This window comes from Trachurus trachurus, assembly GCF_905171665.1.
Source record: "Trachurus trachurus genome assembly, chromosome: 4".
Classification (NCBI taxonomy): Eukaryota; Metazoa; Chordata; class Actinopteri; order Carangiformes; family Carangidae; genus Trachurus; species Trachurus trachurus.
The window spans coordinates 12,311,008-12,331,150 of record NC_139898.1 but is presented as its reverse complement, the minus strand read 5'-3'; the positions used below and the strand labels follow the sequence as shown (position 1 = coordinate 12,331,150).

The following is a 20,143-nucleotide window of genomic DNA, read 5'->3' as shown; positions in this document are numbered from 1 at the left end:
AGGTTTTTACAAATCAACTATTTATTTCAAATTAGAAAAATATCCTAAATATAGCTACCCTGATGAAGGCCCTGTGGGCCGAAACATGTTTTTTTTTTTTGTTTGTTGAACTAGCCACTTAATAAAGGCTTTTTATATTTTTGTGTCAGCGAAGAGTTGCCTTGGATCCTGTTTTTTTCCTCTCAGTTTTTTTAATCCTAAATATAGACTTTGGTTGTGGTTTCATACCATGCAATTTATTTTGTAAAGACTTTTACTCAATATTTATTTAGTTATCTCAGGGCATGCTGAAATAATAGAGATAAGTGTTAAGTGGCAGTTGGCAGCCTCTCCAGTTGAATTACAGTGCTTGTAAGAAGATAGGTAAAACACACAAAATCACTAAAATTGCTCATTTGCAGAGTAAAGACTTCCATTATTCAGTATATACTATGATGATCACACTTAAAGGGCAATTTACCACCTGTTGCTGATAATAAAGTCAGGGAGAGTTTGAATTAATGTGTAGTCATGGGATTTTATCTGTTAATCTGCAGACTCTACAACAAAAACACAGACAGACCTTTTTGAATCAGCTCTGGCTCAGCAGAGGTGTTTGGTATGAGGTCAGTGTTTTTGTCCTTGGCTGCGCCTTTTGAGATTGACTCAGAGCGACCAGCGCTGCTGTAACTGACACTGGCTATCTGTGTCCAGCATCTCCACCACCAGCCACCAAATCATCCTCCTCCTCCTCCTCCTCCTCCTCCTCCTCCCCCAACTCCCCCGCCTCCCCCCCAAACTACTCACCTGCCCTCAGGCCCCACTTGGCCCGCCACGTCTCCAGAGATGCCACATTCATGATTTATACCCCGGTATTCTCAGGCTTCACGGCAGTGGCCGACCCACCTCATTTGATCACTGTCCCCTGGCTCTCGTGACGCACACACATTAATGTAGATAATAGTCAAATATAGCAAAAGGAATGCACAGAAATGAATTCAGGCTTGTTTCCAGTTCTTGTTTCCTTTCTTGCTTGGGGCTGCTGTGAGCACAGCTACACAGATAAAACTGAAGGGTTGCGAAGACATTTTGTCTGAGAAAACATTACAAAACATACACTGAGATAGTCACTTCAGGACGGCAGTAGCTACTGTATGTGTGAAACAACAACAAGATTCCCCAATTATTATTATTTCTTTTAATTAACCTATGCAGACATGCCATAGATGGCTAAAGCCAACCTGGCTCTCAGTGTTTAATGTGAGAGCGTTGATGTTGCTTTGATATTTTTCTGCCCAGCTGGGTTTTCAGCCTGCCGTGTGCAACAAGGGAACCCAGAGGTCCATCATGTTAGATTTGGCTCTAAAGCTGTTATCTGGCTGTTCTTATTGCCCGACCGCAACAGTATCTCTTCCCGTTGTGCAGTGTTGTTTTTCTGCACACAGCTGACTTTGTATTCTCTGTTAATCCCACATCACATGTCAAACAAACACACTTTTATTTAGATGATAAACAAGCTTTAGATTTTGTCTCATGTACTGTATTGATGGCAGCACCTGAATCTTTACAATGACAGTACTTCAAGGTTATTTAAACTTATTTTATCACTTGAATAACTTTGAGGCTGGGGGCTCAGCATTTAGCACTATTGGCTCCGCGTTAGCATAGATTTCAAGCCAGGTGGTTTTGGAGAGCACGAGTATAAAGTGAGCATCTGTGTCTATAAAACAGCCTGGGAAAGTTGCCATTCTAACGCAGTCGGTTTGGTTTTTCCTCTCCGCTCTCCCCCGAGCCTGCTGGAGTAGGTTTTTACTGCTCTGAGATCCCAAATAGAAATAAACTGGTAAGAACAATAGTTAAATGAAGCCATTTAAATTTCATTAGGCACAACAGTTGTCTGTGAAGTATTGAGAAGTGAAAAGATAATACCACATTTCTTTATTATACTTGAAAAAGATTAAACACAATGGTCACATCATGTCAGGTTTATTTGTATAGCTCTTAAAAGCCCCTCATCACAGCCTGAAAGGGCTTCAGAGGACTTCAGCACACCCACATTATGAGGGAATGACCTGACAACCCTCTATCTGAGGAAAAAGGGGGAAAAAAGGAATAACTACCAGTGACTCATCCAAGTGTGTAGTCTGTGTTAGAGGAACCTCACAAGGGCAATGAGCTGATTTCACTTTCCTTTGTGTACTCACACTCCCTCTCTCTCTCTTCATCTCTGTCTCCAGGTGCAGCAGGATGCAGGGCGTACTGCCTGTGTGTGGACTGCAGCCCCTGCTGGCCCTCCTTCTGCTTCAGACTGCATGCTGTGGTGAGTCCTCATTAAACTGGAGGCAGTCCCCGTCACCTGACCTCCAGTCTACTGTACATAACTCCAAATATTTCCACCAAACATTCCTAGAAGGTATCTCTAATATTTGGGAATGTCTGATGTGCAATTAATGGGTCAGAGTCGTGAAAATTAATCAGAGGTCTGTGGTGAAATTCTCAACTGTGCATCTTGTTCAACCCTCGTGCAAATGTAAGACTCCTTAGATCAGGGTGCCATACACATACATGTAGGTTGACCCTGCGCAGGTCATCGCTGTGAGTTTGGATCCCACTCCAAAATGATGCTCCCAGTGCAACTAATCTGCAATGAACCCCCTTAGTGTAGTGCACAGAGGGCAGAGAGGTTGGATGAGAGACAGAGTGACAAAGGTAATCAACTGTGTCGGCCCAATCAAAGATGAATTAAACTCACAGAGCCAAACAACAAGAAGTCACTGTCCCCTGCATGCTGAGCACTCAAAGTATGAAAACCTTTAAAAACAATCGAATTTGTTGTACATTAAAAAAAAGAAAAAAGAAAAAGTTATCTAATGAAGCAGCAAGTTCTCATGTTATACTTCATAACGAATGGTTAATCAACTTACCGAATCAATTTCTTGAATTGTAGCAGATCTACAAAAAGAAAATTCACGACCTAATGAGACAATCAAAATGAATTCTAATTGGTACATGGGGTATGAATCAGTGAGAGAGCCTTTGAAAAAAATCCTCGTGTTTTGTGTTTTTCTCTTCGCTTTTCTCACTTCAAACCAGTGAGAAAACATGTGAGAGAAACACAACTACAGAAATCAAGCTCAAAAACAACTTTGGCAGGAAACTGTGTCCTCATGTCGGAGCCCAGAACTTATAGCAAGGAGCTGAGAGAGGAGATATTTCAAGGCCTCTATATTAATGTTTTTTTTAGCTATTATATCACCATTATAATCCACTGTAGTAAACACAAGCAGCCCTCAGGGAGGGACCATGAGGGTAGCAAAATGAATGACTCACCTAATCTCCACAATGAATGGTCACAATTTGTGACGGTCCGTTGCATTCTGGGAATCAAGTGTGTGCTCTCTTACAGTATGGGACTTGGTCACACTGACATTTTCTCTGTCAGTTTTCCCATTATCCTCTGCAACAGTGTGCATACTGTATGTGGATCACTTGACAGACCTTCACAGCTTAGCTAGCAGCCCTATACTCCTCCTGTTTCATCTGCGTATAATTACCCCAACAGCACTTCTAAGAAGAGGCGAAAAGATGCCATGCGAATAAGAAAAACAAAGCCGAGATCTTGACGCTCGCATTCATCGGCTCAGCCATTTTGAGAGAGGGAAACGGTTTTGATATTTTGTTTAATCTCTGAGATATTTATTTCTAATATGTATTTGCAGGGCTCATTAGAATTCGCTTTGATACGTCGAAAAGCTGGAGTTTAGGATCTTAATCCTCTCATTATGTGTCAGCAAGTTATCCAAACTCTGGAGAGATTCATCTTTTTGCATTTGTTTGCATATCTGTGTTAGTGACTTTTTTAAACCCGTGACTTTACTTGGAGAAGGACAGTGTGACAGAGACACATGATGGGTTATTTTGAAGAGAAAGCCTCGCTGTCACACAGTTACTTTAGAACTTGTGTGTAACTCTGGATCATTTATGTATCTGTACATCTGTGGCGGCTCCACAGCCTCCCTATCTGCGTTTTTGGCAGTTTATTTTTTCAGTCTATTCCACACAGCTCTGCAACACAAACATTCACATCCCTCAGTCCGTCTTTGCCCTCTCTGTACTCTCCTTGTTCTCCCTCGCTGCGTATCTGCGGGTATCTGCATGTGTTTGTGCGTATGTAGGACAGACCGCACGCCCCCTCGTTGCTCTCGGTGGCCTCCCCGACCGTCTGCTCCTCTCTGTATTGTATTGTTTCTGCCTTCTGTGGAGGTGAAAAAAATAAAATAAATAAAAATCTACGGACTTGGCACCGGAGCCTTTCAGTGACTCAGGACTTGGATTCGCAGTCAGAGATGATGAAAATGCAGCCAACTGCTCTGTCTTTCTCTGTGTGGGTATATGTTTGTGTGGAAACCCTCAGGTTACATCTGCCAGGTAGTTTATGCAGCCAACTCGCAGAGCAGGGAGCACTGTAACACACACACACACACATACATAGAGCCTGGTGGTGGTGTGGCCATGGATCTGCATGACTTCCTGGCGTGGATGGCTCCCCAACGATGCTTTCCTCACCCTAACCCTCAGTGCCCAGACATATCTTATCTTAAAGTTGTTAGCTACAAGTTTAATTCCTCCCGGCCAGTAGATGTCGCACTCACACTCGCCCATTATTGCTCCAACCTTCAGGTACGCCTATTGGGAGCGGCTAGTAGCTAAAGCTAAGCTAACACTAATCGTATTTAAGGAGCAGCAGCTCCGGTGTTGACAGCGGACTGGAAACACATCTGAATCATTTCACACTAACTCACCTGCAGACGAACACGGCAAACCTGCAGCATCACACCTGCACCGGAAACATTACAGTACCGGCTGACCGTTACTTAGCATTAGCATTAGCATGATGCCATTTCTCCCTATCACGATCTGGCCCCTGAGCTCTGCCTCATGTGACATCAACATACTAATGCTGTTGGCACAGAGATCATTTCATGCCAACGTTGCCAACGTAACCAGATATATTTATATATTTTGGACCTGTCAAAATTTATAAAACAATTATTTCTATACTATCCCCAAAAAAATCTGTAAAAGTAATACTTTTATTTTGCACCCCTCTAGACGTTCTGTGGATGTATTATGAAAAATTAATCATTTTGATGAAAAGGTTGTAGCTATAACCTTTAACGAGTGTATGTTTGGCTGTGTGTGCATGCCTGAGTGAGTGAGTAGGTGCATGTACTTGCGAATCTGTGTGTGCTTGCTTGTGTGTGTGTGCGTGTACATGCGAATGTGTGTGTGTGTGTGTGTGTGTGTGTGTGTTGGGGGTGGGGGGGGTGGGGGTCAGGTCTTTTAACTTATAAAGCACTTTATACATATGTAAGATGCTATTATACAGTAAATAGATAAAGTTTGAAGTTTGGTAACACTATAACAGAGTACCGTATATGTCTTACAAATACACCCTCCCTGCCTCTGTTCTGGAGAGGTGACGTTTCTAAGAGGAATTAACATCCAACTGATGCTGCCCCATCCCCCTGAATTTCTTTTTTCTTTCTTTACAGCTGAGTGACTCTGGAAATTGTCAATGGGAGGTAGAGGACTACAGGGAGGGTTGGCACCAGAGCTCACCCCATGACACTTTGCTTGACAGCCCAGAGATTGGAAAAAAGGGTGGGATGGGGGAGGGGGGACAGATTAGGGTTGTGAGCCTTTTGCACACATGCGTATGTGCAGACGACTGGGCGAGCGTGCCTGCACTTTTGTACAGGCACTTCCTGCGTTGTGGTTATGAATCTAAAATGTTGGCCGCGTGCCGCAGGAGATAAATATATCATTATGCTTCAGAAGGTGCAGAATTAGTCACGGCAGCAACCTCTGGGGAGGTTCCTGTGAAGCCTGACATGGCCTGGTTTGGAGTCAGCTCAGACAGGGGGGGGGGGCTGCAGAGAGAAGGTTAATATTTGTCGCAAGGGGAGGAGGAGGAGGCAGTTTAGGGCAGAAGAGGTTTAAACGATGATTAGAGTGTACAGTAAGGGGTTGGGGGAATTGTATATCTGGGAAAATACACCTGTGCAGAAAATAAGAGGAAGGGGAAGCAGGAGTGACAAGGGGGGGGGGGGTAAAGTGCGAGGTAAAGTGCCAGTGTTCATTTTGGCACCTTATTTTGCTTTAGTTTTAGTCTAAAGAGAGCATTCTGTATGTGACTTTGTGCCAGGCAACACTTTGCTACCTGGCACAAAGTCAATTGAAAACCCTTGAGGATCCCAGAGGCTTCAGTTATAATTGTCTTTCTCACAGAAGCTCGTCCACTGCAGGTAATGACTTCAGGTGAATTTCCTGTCCCGCAGTGCTGCATCACTTCTTTCCCCTCTCTTTTTTGACAAATCAATGAGGAGCCTCCAGGCAAAATGTGTCCCTCATTTGCATGAAGTAAAAAAAAAAAATTAACTTTCAAATCCTTGTTTTCACTCCACTAGTCAAATAGAAAATGAACATGGGCAAACTTTGTGTTGCCTTGTGCCACATTCAGTGGGTCTTCACTGTAATTATGTGTACAGACACAACGCAGAGCGAATTGTAGAGGAGGTGCGATTGCACACAGAGTTAATTGAAAGACGTGATTAGATGCAAATTCATCCCAAATTGATTTAACTTGCATGCCAAACCATGCACAAATAAAAATGCTTGAGAAATTTGCACATACTATATCCTGGAGCTTTATGAATTGGCTTCACAGAGGTACAGAGGGAAAAGAGAATTGGAGTCTGCCACTCAGGCACACTCCCACAGACGCAGGCTGTGAAGAGCGCACGGCTAACGTCTGTACAGTTGGTACGTTACAGTGGCTGTTTAGGATGAGCAAACACAACAGTCGTTCAGTCAAATTTGTGCAAATAATGTGAGGCAATGCGTTACCGTCTTTATGTATGTGTTCAACACTTAAAAGTGGTGCTCTCACCTGTTGCAAGTAGGGCCTAGACAATTTGATTGGCTGATTTCTCAGACATATCGGTAGGTGTGTGTGTGTGTGTGTTGGCCGATAAGAAACAACGTTTTTGTGCCTTGAAACTACAAACTGTCTGGGTTTCATTTAGAAATGGCATCCTTGCATTGCATTGGCGTTGATGTTTATGTTCTCTCTTATTCATATAGGTTTGTCCCTCACAACACTGTAAGAATATACCAGGAAAAGAAAGTGTGTTATTACCGGTATTCATGACTGGCTTTTGCCTTTTTCAGTTTGAAGTTGAATCTTCCAAGAGTTTACTGCACTGCTTCAGTGAGGCCATTTTGAATCAAAAAAAGTTTTTTATTGTTAAACAGCGAAATGTTGTGCCTCCCATACAGACAGTATTTGTCTGTCAAATGTTCAAACTATATTTAAAGGACCATTGCTGAAAGATGTGTGAGTAATATTGGCTGATTAATCACTTACCAGATTTTTTTTTTTTTTAAGTATATATATTTTTTGGCTTTTTTGCCTTTATTTGATAGCACACAGTAGAGATAGACAGGAAAGGGGGAGGCAGAGAGAAGGGGAATGACATGCAGGAAAGGGTTGCCCAACGCGGGATTCGAACCGGGGCAGCCTGCGGTGAGAACTGTAGCATCTACTGTACATGGGAGCAGCTTTACCCACTGCGCCACGCACCGCCCCCTTACCAGATCTTTTACTACCTGATATCGGCCTTAAAATTCCCACATCAGTTGGGCCCTAGTTGCTAGGTTTATACAATACTTTGACTGTAATGATTCAGACAGACTTGGGCGCTGTGTGTCTGCTTTGTTACAATGCAACTGACTCGTCTCAGTAAATACAATTGTCAGCCCCAAACTCAGGGCCACTTAGTGACCGGTGCTCTTCTTCACATGCTATTATGCAGCACAATCATTCAGAGGCCGGATTTGTCTGTTCACTGTGTGACAAGAGACGAGCAGCCAGGTGTCCAATCACATCAACGCACTGATATTTATTCAGCCAACGTCCACAGGAAGAGTCTTATTACTGCAGCAGTTATTCCACTACCAATAGCCCATAAATATGAAATATATCTGAAAGTAACATTACATCCGCAGCAGCAACCTTTCATAACGTTACGTCATTGTTGTTTTGTTGACCATGGATACATTTATTGCTCATTGTCTTACTTTCCTGGACTGGTCATGTTTACTATCATAAGTGGCATAGAAACAAAGTGAAATGTAGTGGATTATGCAGATGCGTACGATACAACTATATTAACATAATTAGTGTACAGTGTTTTTCCCTTGCTCACTTCATTGCCTTGTTTGATTTTGTCTTATTTTTGTTATAGAACATGTTTAAAGAATATTTTTCACAGTAGGTTTCACAAACAAAACTTGCTTGGATAAAAGGGGAATAACACAGTGTGATAAAAACAACAAATCTTAGGAATGTAATGCTGGAACAATGAGGGGAGGAGACTTAGTTATAGAAGAAGCAGGGAGAATGTAAACAAGAGTGGGAGACAAAGTGAGGAAGAGACGGGGAGGTACGCAGAGGTGAGCACAATAGAAAACATCAGGGGGGTGAGGAGAGGAGGAGCACAGGGGAGGAAGGAAGAGTGAGGCAGGCGGGGGATGGAGGGATGTTTTTTTGGGGGGGAGAATATCTCATGTGAGAGAATGTCAGCATGGAGACATCTTTCTCAAACCCTGCATGATGTCTGCCAGACAGACCCGCTGTGCATAGAAGGGCAAAAGGAGTGTACAGTACATGCACACACACACACACACACACACACAGACACATGTGGTACTTCAGCGAGCAGTGTTTTGGTTTGGCCTGCACAGCTGAGTGTGTGTACTATAGGTTTTGCGTCTTTGCATATTCAAGAGTGTGTGCACTTTGTGTAGGAGAAGGGCATCTGCACTGCAGTGAAACACAGACCAATGATCAAACACAGTGCAAAAGAAGCAAGAAACTAACCCCCCCCCCCCATCCCACCCCACCCTCCACCTCATTCAATTTACATTATACAGTACATAGCCTCAGATCTGTTCTTTGAAGAGGCCACCCCCAAAGCACGTAGTTATACATGTATTTCTGTGTGCGTGTCCTGCCTGTCCACGTGTGTGTGTGTGTGTGTGTGTGTGTGTGTGTGTGTCTGCGCATGTGTGTGTGCTTTCCTGCCCTGATCAGACGCTCTTTCCCCCTTTTCCTTTCCATTTGTGGTATCCCTGTGTTGTTGCCATGGTTATCACTTTTTGGCTTAGTTGGGGTAGTCTCAGCATCTTTTCTCACTCTCCTCCTGAATGATTACTCATCATTATATAAGAGCAGCCAGCCACCATTCATGTCTTCATGTTGTTCTCTCCACGTCCCTTTGTTTTCTCCTTTGGTCTTTGTGCGTCTCCCAAGGTCTTGTTAGAAGGATTGATTTCTCAAAATCCCATCACAAAATAATAAAGATGGCAAGTAGTTTTGTCAGACCATCCACTCGCACAAAAATAAACCTACAACCCACAGCTGCTGTCCTTGTGATGTTTTATTCATATGAGAAGATAGAAATGATTCAGTTTCTTCCAAGTCATTCTAAAATGTTTATCTGAACTCTTTTTTCATCCCATGTTTATAGTTTTTCAACAGGCCCTTCATGTCATCTTTGATAAAAGACAAACTAACTTAGAAGCTGAGGTGCAGTATTTTGCTAAATTCCTGGAAAGCAGCGGTACTAACTACATTTATTTGTCCACATTTCAGTGGGAAATAGTGTGCCTTTTACTCCACAACATTTAGTTGACAGTACTGCTTACTTTGTGGGCTTAGATCATTACATGAGATTATTGTTAAACTGGTTAAATTGGTTAAATGTATATTTTCTATCAGTTTATCAGTTGAACAGTTCACAAAGTGGTTCAAATTGGCTCCACTTTAACTAGCTGCAACATTTACACTCCTCTTAAGATGTTGCATATTATATTCATAAATGTTTAGAAGGATATTGTGATATTGTGCAGAGTTTTCCTGCACGTTTGTGTTTAGTAGTAGTCTCCAAATACTGCTTCCAGCATTCCAGAGCTTTATAATAATTTGATACTAATTTGAAGGAAAATGGAGTCAGAGTGCTGTCTCACCTCTAATTAATTACAAGTATAACCTGGAGTATTTTAGTCACTGCACAACAGGGCAGCTGAACTTGAAAAGCAATCAAATACATGGAGAGAACATTTTCCAGCAAAATCACTACAGAATTGATATTCACTTTTGTTTCAACCATGCAGGTTATTCACTGATACATCTCCTAATCAAAAAGCACTTGAGTCAAAGTCCTAAACATGAACTAGAACATTGCCTCGATTTTCTCTACACTTGCATGTAGCCAATGGCACCAGAAACTTCCTGGCAGGTTACTGGGAAATTACAGACCTGTGAAAAAGATTACCATTAAGTTCTTCTACAAGTCTTTAAATGCATCACCCTTATAAATCTAACCCACATCCGTTATGGTCCACGTTAAAGTACACTCTTATAATTACAAAAACAAGTTGACCTGAGCCTGCTGCAGTACAGTTGTGTTGTATCAGCTGTCATTTCTTAACACAGTGATCAACTAGTAGCAGCAAGCCACTGTCAGACAGCTCATCTGTCATGATGTATGACCTACACACTCTTGTGCACAATCACGCACACACTTACACAAACACACAATCAGCTGACGTGCAGGCAGCAGGAGTGAAGCGGCGGCGGCGGCGACAGAAGAGGATGCACTCGATCAGTCCCAGTAGCCGGTGATGGGCAGGCTGACGGGTGGAAGAGAGAGAGAGAGAGAGAGAATAAGAAAGAAAGGGGAAAAACGAGGAATGATGTTCCCAATTGTGTTCCTATTACGGTGAAAATGCCATTACCGCCCACCCCGTGTCTGTGTGCAGCGCTGTGCCAGCCACATAAAGGCTCTCCGACTGTGTTTAATAATTCGAGAGCACCTATAAAGCAAAGACAGATGGGCCAACGGTGAAGATCACGCAGATGCCACTGTGAACCAGCAGAAAGAAAATAAGAAAATCTGAGCTCTATCTGCAAGCTGCTGGAGATGCAGCTTCCACAGGAGGGGGGGGCGGGAGCGTGTGTCCTCTCATGCCATGCCCTTCTCAACACTCCTTACTGACGGACAAAGACAAGGGATGAGGTCAATAAAAGACAGGCCTGTTAACATTTAACAAAGTCCAGTGGACTTGCTTGGACTTTACAATGTGATATTTTCCAGTGGGGAAGTTTTACTCAGCACATTTGCTCTTTTCCAGAATTTTTTTTTTTTGCACTTTCTTGCTGCATTGACTTTCACTTTCACAATCCCCTCCTTATAATCACCTGACATCCAGGTGAGCTTTGTTTAGAGAAGGATGACAAAAAAACAATATGATATCCAAACAAACGGCTGTCTTGTGGGGGCTATGCATGTGATAACATTTCCATCTAAATGCAGATTTGATATAGCGATGGCATTGGGGGCCCTCACTAGTTTGCATTCATTACCATGATGGAGGAGAGTGATGTTTTTTATTTGTTTTGTTTTTCTTGGTCTCCACAGAGTGTAAACCTGGCATCTCTAAAAGGGAATCCACAATTGATTTTATGTGATTTAGTTGTGTAAATTGCAGCACCAGGCGAGAACTACAGATAAACATTTGTCCAAATAAAGAGGACAGAAAGAGTGAAAGAACGAGGCAGCACGTGAACAAGACCGAGATTGTGAAGCTTCATTGGCTTCATTTGTGGCACTGTTTCGCTATTGGCTACATAAGTAGTGAAATGTTGTTAACCTAAATGCTGCTCATCCAGGTGGAACCGGGCTAGAAAATGGTGAGCAGATTAAACATTATTGATGCCTCTCAGCTGAAGAATAACTTTTGCTGTTTTGGTTTCGAGCAAGCTCAGGGCAAGTTGTTTGAGAAATTGCAGTTTGATTGTCTTCTAGGACTGCACTTTACTTATTGAGTGTGTGTGTTGTGTGTCAGGGAGGGGTGGAGGGTAAACAAAGATGAGTGTTACATCCTGGAGGGGGATAAAACAAAGAGAGTGACAGCAGGGAGTGGAGTCTGATAGCCTCTTGTGAAAGATGCTTGCTTTGAGTGAGTTTGTGTGTACGTGTGTGTGTGCAGGCGCGACCGTGTCACCGTGTCAGTCTTAACACACCTCCCTTCTGAAACACAACAGCACTCGTTTTTTTGTTTTTTTTACTTTTGCCATCACATCCTCTTGACACCTTTTCCACATCGCATCACTCCAATTTCACCGCTACACATGCATCCAGCTTTTTCCACTTTCCATTGTTTTGTTTATGCGTTTTCCCACGCTTGCCTCCCTCCACCATTCGCACTCCTGCACCATGTTATGCGGGAGTCAATAGTGCTTGTTCATCTTTTCCATGGCTTGTGTTTTTCCACCTGTCAGTGTGAGGAGAAAGTACACAGCCACTGCTATCAAGTAAAGCAAGTTTCGAGTGAACCACTTCCCTCTACATCTATACTCCCATCACAGAGCGCATGCTCACAGAGACCGCTTTATGGTGAACAGTGTTGTGTAACCTGCAAACACTGATTATTTATTAAAGGGATAGTTCACCCAAAATTCAAATTGCACTCATTATCTACTCACCCTCATGTCGTCTAAGGGCTGGGAGAAGTTTCAGAGTTATCCGTGGCTTCTCTGAGTTACAGGGGGTCTTGGCGTAGCACTGCATGTCCATATGACGGTTGCAAATGGATACCACTTTTCTTCGTAACAAAAAGACACACCAAATACCTCCATGCTGCTCGTATGTAATGTCCGTCTTGTATTGAAGCCCCAACATGCGAAATTGTTCCGGAAAAAATTAAATAAGTCTATATTTCAAGCTTGTTTGTAGCGGAAGCTCCTCTAATTGGACGGACCAGGAATTCATGTGATTCATTTTAACAAAATGAATCACGTACATCATTTGGATCCAGCGAGAAAAATGCTGAATCACATGAAGAGCAAACAATGTTTCACTTTTAACAAGTATCTGCGATAAACAAGATCATTTTAACCAGCAGAAACATCAGGGTAGTTATCGTTGGCGCCCCACACTGCTTTGCCTATTTATTCCTCAGTCACCTTCCCTCTTGTTCTCGTCTTATCCCCTCTGCCTTTGAACGCCTCATGCATTTTGTTTCACAGGTCACCACGCTCAACAGGCTGAGCTCCTCTTGAGTGCGAAACGAGAGGCCATTTCAGAGCACAGATCCTTTGGATCATGCAGCCATGCGAAGCAACACTGATGACTCGGCGAGGGAGTTAGACAAGTGGCATTCGTCTGCGATGATGTCAGAGGGAGAAGTGCAGAAGCGTGCATTTGTGTGTGTGTGTGTTTATGCGTCTGAAGGGTGGGGAAAATGGGATGGGAGGGTTGATGTTAAGCTATCAGGGAAGAGGCGCTCAGCCTCTTAGCTCGAGCAACTGCAACAGCACAACGGCTGCAGGAATGAGCAATGACAGCTATTCACACGTCTGTTCAGAGGCACATTAACCATCCGGGAAGGAATGAAAAATGAAGGCTTCAACGCTCTGTGTGTGTGTGGAGGGTGTGCATTCTGTGGGCCTCAACTAGCAAGTGTGAGATGAGGTGTTTTCACTTGTGAGTGCACCCACCCACCCACACACACACATACAGTAGCCCATACACCCCTGAAAAGACGAGGTAAGTCATTCAAAGTTGAATCATGACGTTGATGGTCGAGGGAAAACTCTGATCCTGAAGACAAAACAAACACACCGGGTATACTGTATCTTTGTATGTTGGCTGAAGATAAAACGAAAACAAGTTGTGAACACAAGGACGAGAGGAGGGACTGAGTCTGACAGCTGGCTGTTGGTCCCGCTGAGGGAGAAGACGAGGAGAGAAGAGAATGCCGGGAGATGGAGAGAAAACTGATACTGCAGAGGGACGGACAGAGAAGTTGAACGACACACTGGAAAACAAAAACATTGTTCCACCGATGTGCTGTTAAGTTACAGACAGGAGGGGCCCCTCCTGTAGTGTGCAGCACTTTAACATGCATCCAATCAAAGAGGAGTGGAGCGGGACACACAGAGAGCGCACAGTGGAAAGCGACACTAATGAAAAGAAATCAATAGGGTCACTTTCTCCAACGTTCAATCCCAGCGTCTCTTCCAGCCACCTTGACAGCGTCTCTATTGTTTGCTTCTTTTTTACAGCTCCACATTACATCTCCTCCACTTACAGCTATAGCTCCAACACAGCAACTGACATTAAGGTTAGCACGGCAAAGAGGTGGGAGGCTGATTGAGAATGGGGGCGCTGATGCAGGGCTTTGGGGCAAATTCGATTAGACATAGTACCGGTAAGTTGTTTTTGCCAGTGTTCACAGTAATAACAAGAACAGGACACTGACAAGTGAGTTAGAAAAGACTCAGATGGGGGCTTAGGCTTTTTACACCGTCTCACACTGAGCACTCTGGATCATCACAAACTGGTAGAGCACAGAGGTGATGACTTGTGTTGCTGTTTTGTCAGGGAATACACATTTCCCTCTGCAATGTAAATGAGCCACCACTGTCTTTTCAGGCAAGGTGACAATGGATTAGAGCATAATAAAAAACGATGATATGATTCTACGAGTGGGAAATTAATTTTACACTGAACCTGCACCACTCTCTGAATTTGCCATAACCATACCCTTTCCCAGTGATCGGTTGTTTTGATGAAAGTGTGGGGTTGGTGCGGCTTTAAGCTTCAAAGAGGTGGTTGATATTGATCTCATATTGCATATCCAGGTTTGATGTATGGCATGTGAAAGGACTTTTGATATTTTCCCCTCCTAAGTGTAGCCCTGCCTGCCACTGTTCAGGTAGCGCAGTAATGGTCTGCTGGATCAATGGCCAATAATCACGGTCACACTGGCCTCCATTCTTTCCCTTTTACTCCACAACCAGGAGGATCTGATGGAAGCTCTGTCGTTTAATAGATCTATTATTTATTGTTTTTTCAGTGTTTATTTATTTATTTATTTATTTATTTATTTATTTATTTATTTATTCATTCATTCATTCATTCATTTATCCTAATCCAAGAAGAAACAATCAACTCACAACGTCTTTTCAATGTAATGAGAAATAACGTCCTGTGGCTTCATTTAGAAGACAGTAATGATTCCTCTCCTCTCCTCTCCTCTCCTCTCCTCTCCTCTCTTCTTCCTCCTCCTCAGGTGTAACCAGTACAGATACTGTGGTGAATATGCGGAAAGTGACCCATCAGACTATAAGTGAGGAGATGTCCAAAACCGTTCTCCTCCCCTGCCTCTTCACCCTCCGCCCCGGTGCCAGTTCATCCCATGAGCCCCCCAGGATTAAATGGACCAAGGTCTGGGGCCAGAGAGGCTCAGACGGCCTGCAGAAGGAGCAGTCGGTTCTGGTGGCTAAAGACAATGTGGTCAAGGTATATACTTCAGGTTTAGAGCAACGCCTGTGAAATGTTTGGTCTCAACTGGAAAACGGAGTCAGGCTCTGTGGTGCGTTATAGTTTTTGCCTGCATTCATTTTAATCGTTCCCTTTTTATCCCTTGCTAACCTTCCTCTCTCAGGTGAAGAAGGCCTTCCAGGGTCGTGTGACACTGCCTGGTTACAACATCAACCGCTACAATGCCAGTCTGGCTCTGACTGGGCTTCGTTCCAGCGACTCTGGTCTGTACCGCTGTGAGGTTGTGGTTGGCATCAACGACGAGCAGGACACAGTTCCCCTGGAGGTCACAGGTGATTAACATGTAGACTCAGGAGTTGATTAGTTCAAAAATGTGTAATTAATATTTGTGTGTGTGTGTTTCACAATGCACATTGCTACCATCAATTGCTAGGTAACTAACTGCTAGAAGCTGCAGTTCTTGCTAACTTTACAGGAGTTATTGTTTAGTCTTATTACGTAATTTGAAAGCTAATGACACTAGTACGTAGGTAATTGATTGAGATAACACAGCATCAATTATGCCAACAGTAATTAAAGATTTTATGAAGTATTAAAGTTCAGGAGCAGTAATTAGCATCAAATAATTAAGTGATCGCAAAAGCTTAAACATCACAGACAGGGAGCGGGTGCATTTGAAAATAAATCAACCGAACTGTGTCCATGTACCAAAAGAGATATTGTTAAAATTAAAAACCAGACTAAAAATGTCATGAGTACTGAGGAGGCTTAAATAGGAAACACTCGTTTCAGTCTGTTAATTGAGTAATGGAAAATTTGATGGTTCCTTGGTGAGGCAGCTTTGAAAATAATAGCTGAGGAACATGATAAAGATTTGTTAAGACTTAATTCAAGTGAGTTCTATGTATTGATACTGATATTGAGACCACATTCAAAAACAATGAATATTGACCAAAGTGCCATCGTTAATTTTAAAGGTCCCATATTATGCTGTTTTTCAACTATTTCACATGGTTCTAAGTTGTCCAACCATATAGTATTCCTAGTGTATTGTCCCCAAATCAATCTGCAGCTCTACATCTCAGTAATCTAAAAGTGGCTCTCCAGAGCTCTCCTGCAAACGAGCCATTTCTGTGTCTGCACCTTGAAATGCAAATAAGATGTGTAAACCACGTCCACTCCACACCTGTCACGGGGAGAGGGTGTGGTTTTCACTACAGGTACATGTGCCAGTGTTGACATTGGGACAGGGGTCGGGCATTGATTTCCGAAAAAAAAAAAAAAAAATTGTGAGACTGGCATCTTGTCTGAAAAAATGTAAATGTTCCTTTTTTCTTTTTTTTCTTTTTTTTTTACTGTGGCAGAAGGAGAAACATGGAGAGACTCCTACTACCATCAGAAAGTTCTGTGTGAAACTGTCAAATAAAAAAAACAAGTGAAACTGAGGAGCGCAGCACAAACTGTGCACTGTTGTATGGACTGATGAGAATATTGACGTGGTTTTGCGCCGGGAGAGGATACTGTCGCTGTTACGGAAATGTTTCAGCGGGCGGAGCTCACATTTTTCCAGACTGGCCCAGGGGGAGTATAAGGAAGTACCGGGAGGTGGAGTCACTTGAGTTCAGCGCATCCTGACGTCAAGTCTGCCAGCACTTCCAATTCGCCCGTTTGGAGACACGATCTCAAAAAAGTGTAGAAATCAATTAAGGGAGTGAACAGACTTTTTTCACCTCCAGGCGTCATAGAAAGGCCACGGGAACACATAGGACCACTACAAAACCTGTAGAAAGTGGATTTTGCATAATATGGGCCCTTTAAGTACATCAAAGTTGCCATCTTGCCATAGATGTGTGTTTTTATCTGACATGAGCTATGAGCTGTGACGTGTGTTAATGTTAATAATACGGTTCTGACAGTCGCACAGTCAAACCACTATTAGAATAGATAGAGAGAAAGAGAGCGAGGAGTCTCATTTGCAATCATGGCTTTACTGATACACAGCGATCAGCCTCCATTTATGTCATTCTAGGTGTTGTATGTTTTTACCTACACAATTTACTGTCTGAGTGGATCAACTCTCCACTGTTTGAATGTGTATTCCTCCCATTTGCTCTCAAGGTCTGCCACTATGAATAATAATGACCTGTTTTCTATGTCAGGCTAATACAGCCATTACAGCCAGCGCTGTTTACAGGCTGTGTAGAATGTATGATGATGGGGAAAAGGTGAGGTAACTAGAACACATTAAACATCATTGACCTGGTGCCACTCGGGTGCTGTTCATGCACTGAAAACCTAATGAAACCAATAAGGTAGGAACCCAGAAGTGAGCGCTATTATCAAATAGTGTTACTTAGAGAGCTCTGTATGGCTCTTGGTGGCTCAACTAAATGGGCAACCCATTTACTACATTTTCTGTATCCAGGACACCCGTATTTGTGGAATTACCAGACTACCTGGAGGTGGTTCACTGTAGTAGAACCATAATTACTGTGTCAGAGTATTTTAGCTGCAGAGCTATCATCAGATTCTTTCCAGGTCACTCACTATTTTTAAGAATAAGCTATTATCATTATGACCACAGGGAATCGCACAAAATGCATTAGCCACTATGCTGTCTCTTCCCACAAATCCATGCAAATGTTGTGAACATCATCTCTAAAAGCCCAGTAGCCTTTCTCTTTTACCCACACACTGCACACTACCATGGCTGTGTGGCCCTCCACTGAGAGGAGCACAGATATCCTGCACTGCATCGCCTGCATATAGCCCGTATGTGAATATACTGTATGTAGAAGCATGCCTGTGTATTAGGGGGCAGCTTTGTGCGCATGTTGGTTAGGGCCACTGTGTCTGTATAATTTCAACAAGAATGCTATCACATTGTTCCCGAAAGCTCTTTACATTTAGTGAGCAAGACCCCTGTCACTACGCTTGGGAGACCCTGCATCCTCCTCCCCCTCTTGGACAATCGATTAACACACTATGAAAATCACTCCTTCAGAGAGAAACCAATTACGTAGCCGGCGAGGAGTAGCCATCTCCAGGGCTTAGTCTTAATTGGCAGTCACGCTACACGACAGACCACAGCCGTCTTCACACTAATTCTTCTGAGTGCTTAACGTATTAATTAGCAGGTATTGATACTGCTCAGCTATATCAATATCATATTAATCCACACTGCTCATAGACTCATTTGTGTGTGTCTAAGCCCCGGTGAGATGCCCTTCCTCTCCTGCCATCTGTGCTTTAATTTCTCCTGCGCCGCCTTCTTCTTACTCGCTCTTTGTTTTGTCTTCTTTTCTCCTGGCACATATTGACCGGTCAGTTGGCCGTCTCACCAATCAGAACATGGCGCCATTGATTGTGTGTGTCAGCTATTGTCTGTGGTAAGATGTGGCTACCCACCATTAACTGGTGTGAGACAATAGATAGTGTATCAGAAGTGGACATGGACAAAAGTTACTATGCAGCATCTGGGATGTATCATGGCGCTATATAGATGCATCCTCAAAGCTGGGACACTATAAAACTTGCAAAGAGCTCCAGTGCTGGTGGAGTCGACTTGTTTCTGCAACTTAACTGGAAGGATTGAAAACAATTCTTTAAAAAGACTGTTTAGAGAAAGTTTCTGCTAATTGGCTTTTTTGCTGAGAGTTGCATGAAAGGGTGAATACCATTCTCACCAGTAATTATGAAGCTACTGCTTATTATAGATTGTTGGGTTAGCAAGGTCAGGTCAACTCAAGGAGTGCAAACAGTGTGAACAAGCAAACCTGCATCTGTCTAAACTCTAAACTGCAACATTCACCTACCAGCACCTCTAAAACCACCGCTTGTTATCGTGAGACATTTTCGTAGTTTAAACAACAGAGGTACGACACGGTGCGTGGTGAGTTTTAGAGGTGTGATTTTGTTAATTTTGGACAGAACCAGGCTAGCTGTCCAGTGTTTATTCTAAGCTACGGTAAGTTTATTATACATGGATGTAGGGGTAACAAACTTTTCATCTAACTCTCAGCAAGAAAACAAACATATTCCCCTAAAATGCCATATTGTGTGTTTAAATAAATAAATGTAATTCATTATTCTAATACAGTATAGTAAGAAACAAGCAATAATACCATGAGCCAAGGGACAGCGACCGCTGAAAAGTGCTACAATGAGGGCATCATGCAGTCATAAATGGAGCCTCGCTGTTCTTCTCCCTGGAGACTGTGTGTGTGTGGATGAGGAAGCAGAGGGTAAAAATAGAGGGATGAAGTATTGGGTACGACCCTACATAGAATCTGACTGGGTTTCCCATACTGAGAGGAAACCCTATTGTCCCTGTAGTATACGTATCAGCCAGCAAGCCAGCATCTCTGTCTGGACAAGATCCCACAGCCACAAAGGAGCACAGATGGAAACTGAGAAATTAGGAGAAGAAGCAAAGAACAACACAGAGAGGATTTCTGCTCCACATTTCCATGGCACTAAAAATTGTGTGTGTGTGTGTGTGTGTGTCTGACAAACACACAATGCCCTGCTTGATTTCTGCACCCATTGGCCCGAAGTGCTACCGCTCAAACTGCTACACAGGCCTCCATCTCACAGGAATCTCTGTCACTCTCCCAGACAAAGCCAGTGAAGATAAAGGAGCCGTGTTAGTGGCCAGACGCCCACTGGCTCTTATGTCGCAGGATGCTCCTCAGGGAAACCGCACTGTGTGAATGACAGGCAGGGGTGGGAGGTGAGGGGACGTCAGA

The 20,143-nt window shown here is 43.2% G+C and overlaps 1 protein-coding gene across 1 annotated transcript in view; it reads left to right on the top strand.

Moving 5' to 3' along the window:
- Positions 1–2,217: 2,217 nt before the first annotated feature.
- The window catches only part of ncanb (neurocan b), a gene marked incomplete at its 3' end in the record, with an annotated part of 110,993 nt that continues 93,067 nt past the window's right edge, over positions 2,218–20,143 (top strand). The window contains exons 1-3 of the mRNA XM_083969494.1: positions 2,218–2,299; positions 15,184–15,413; positions 15,559–15,727. Coding sequence (XP_083825620.1) covers positions 2,227–2,299; positions 15,184–15,413; positions 15,559–15,727 — 472 coding nt within the window. The 5' untranslated portion in view covers positions 2,218–2,226. The remainder of the gene's footprint in view (positions 2,300–15,183; positions 15,414–15,558; positions 15,728–20,143) is intronic.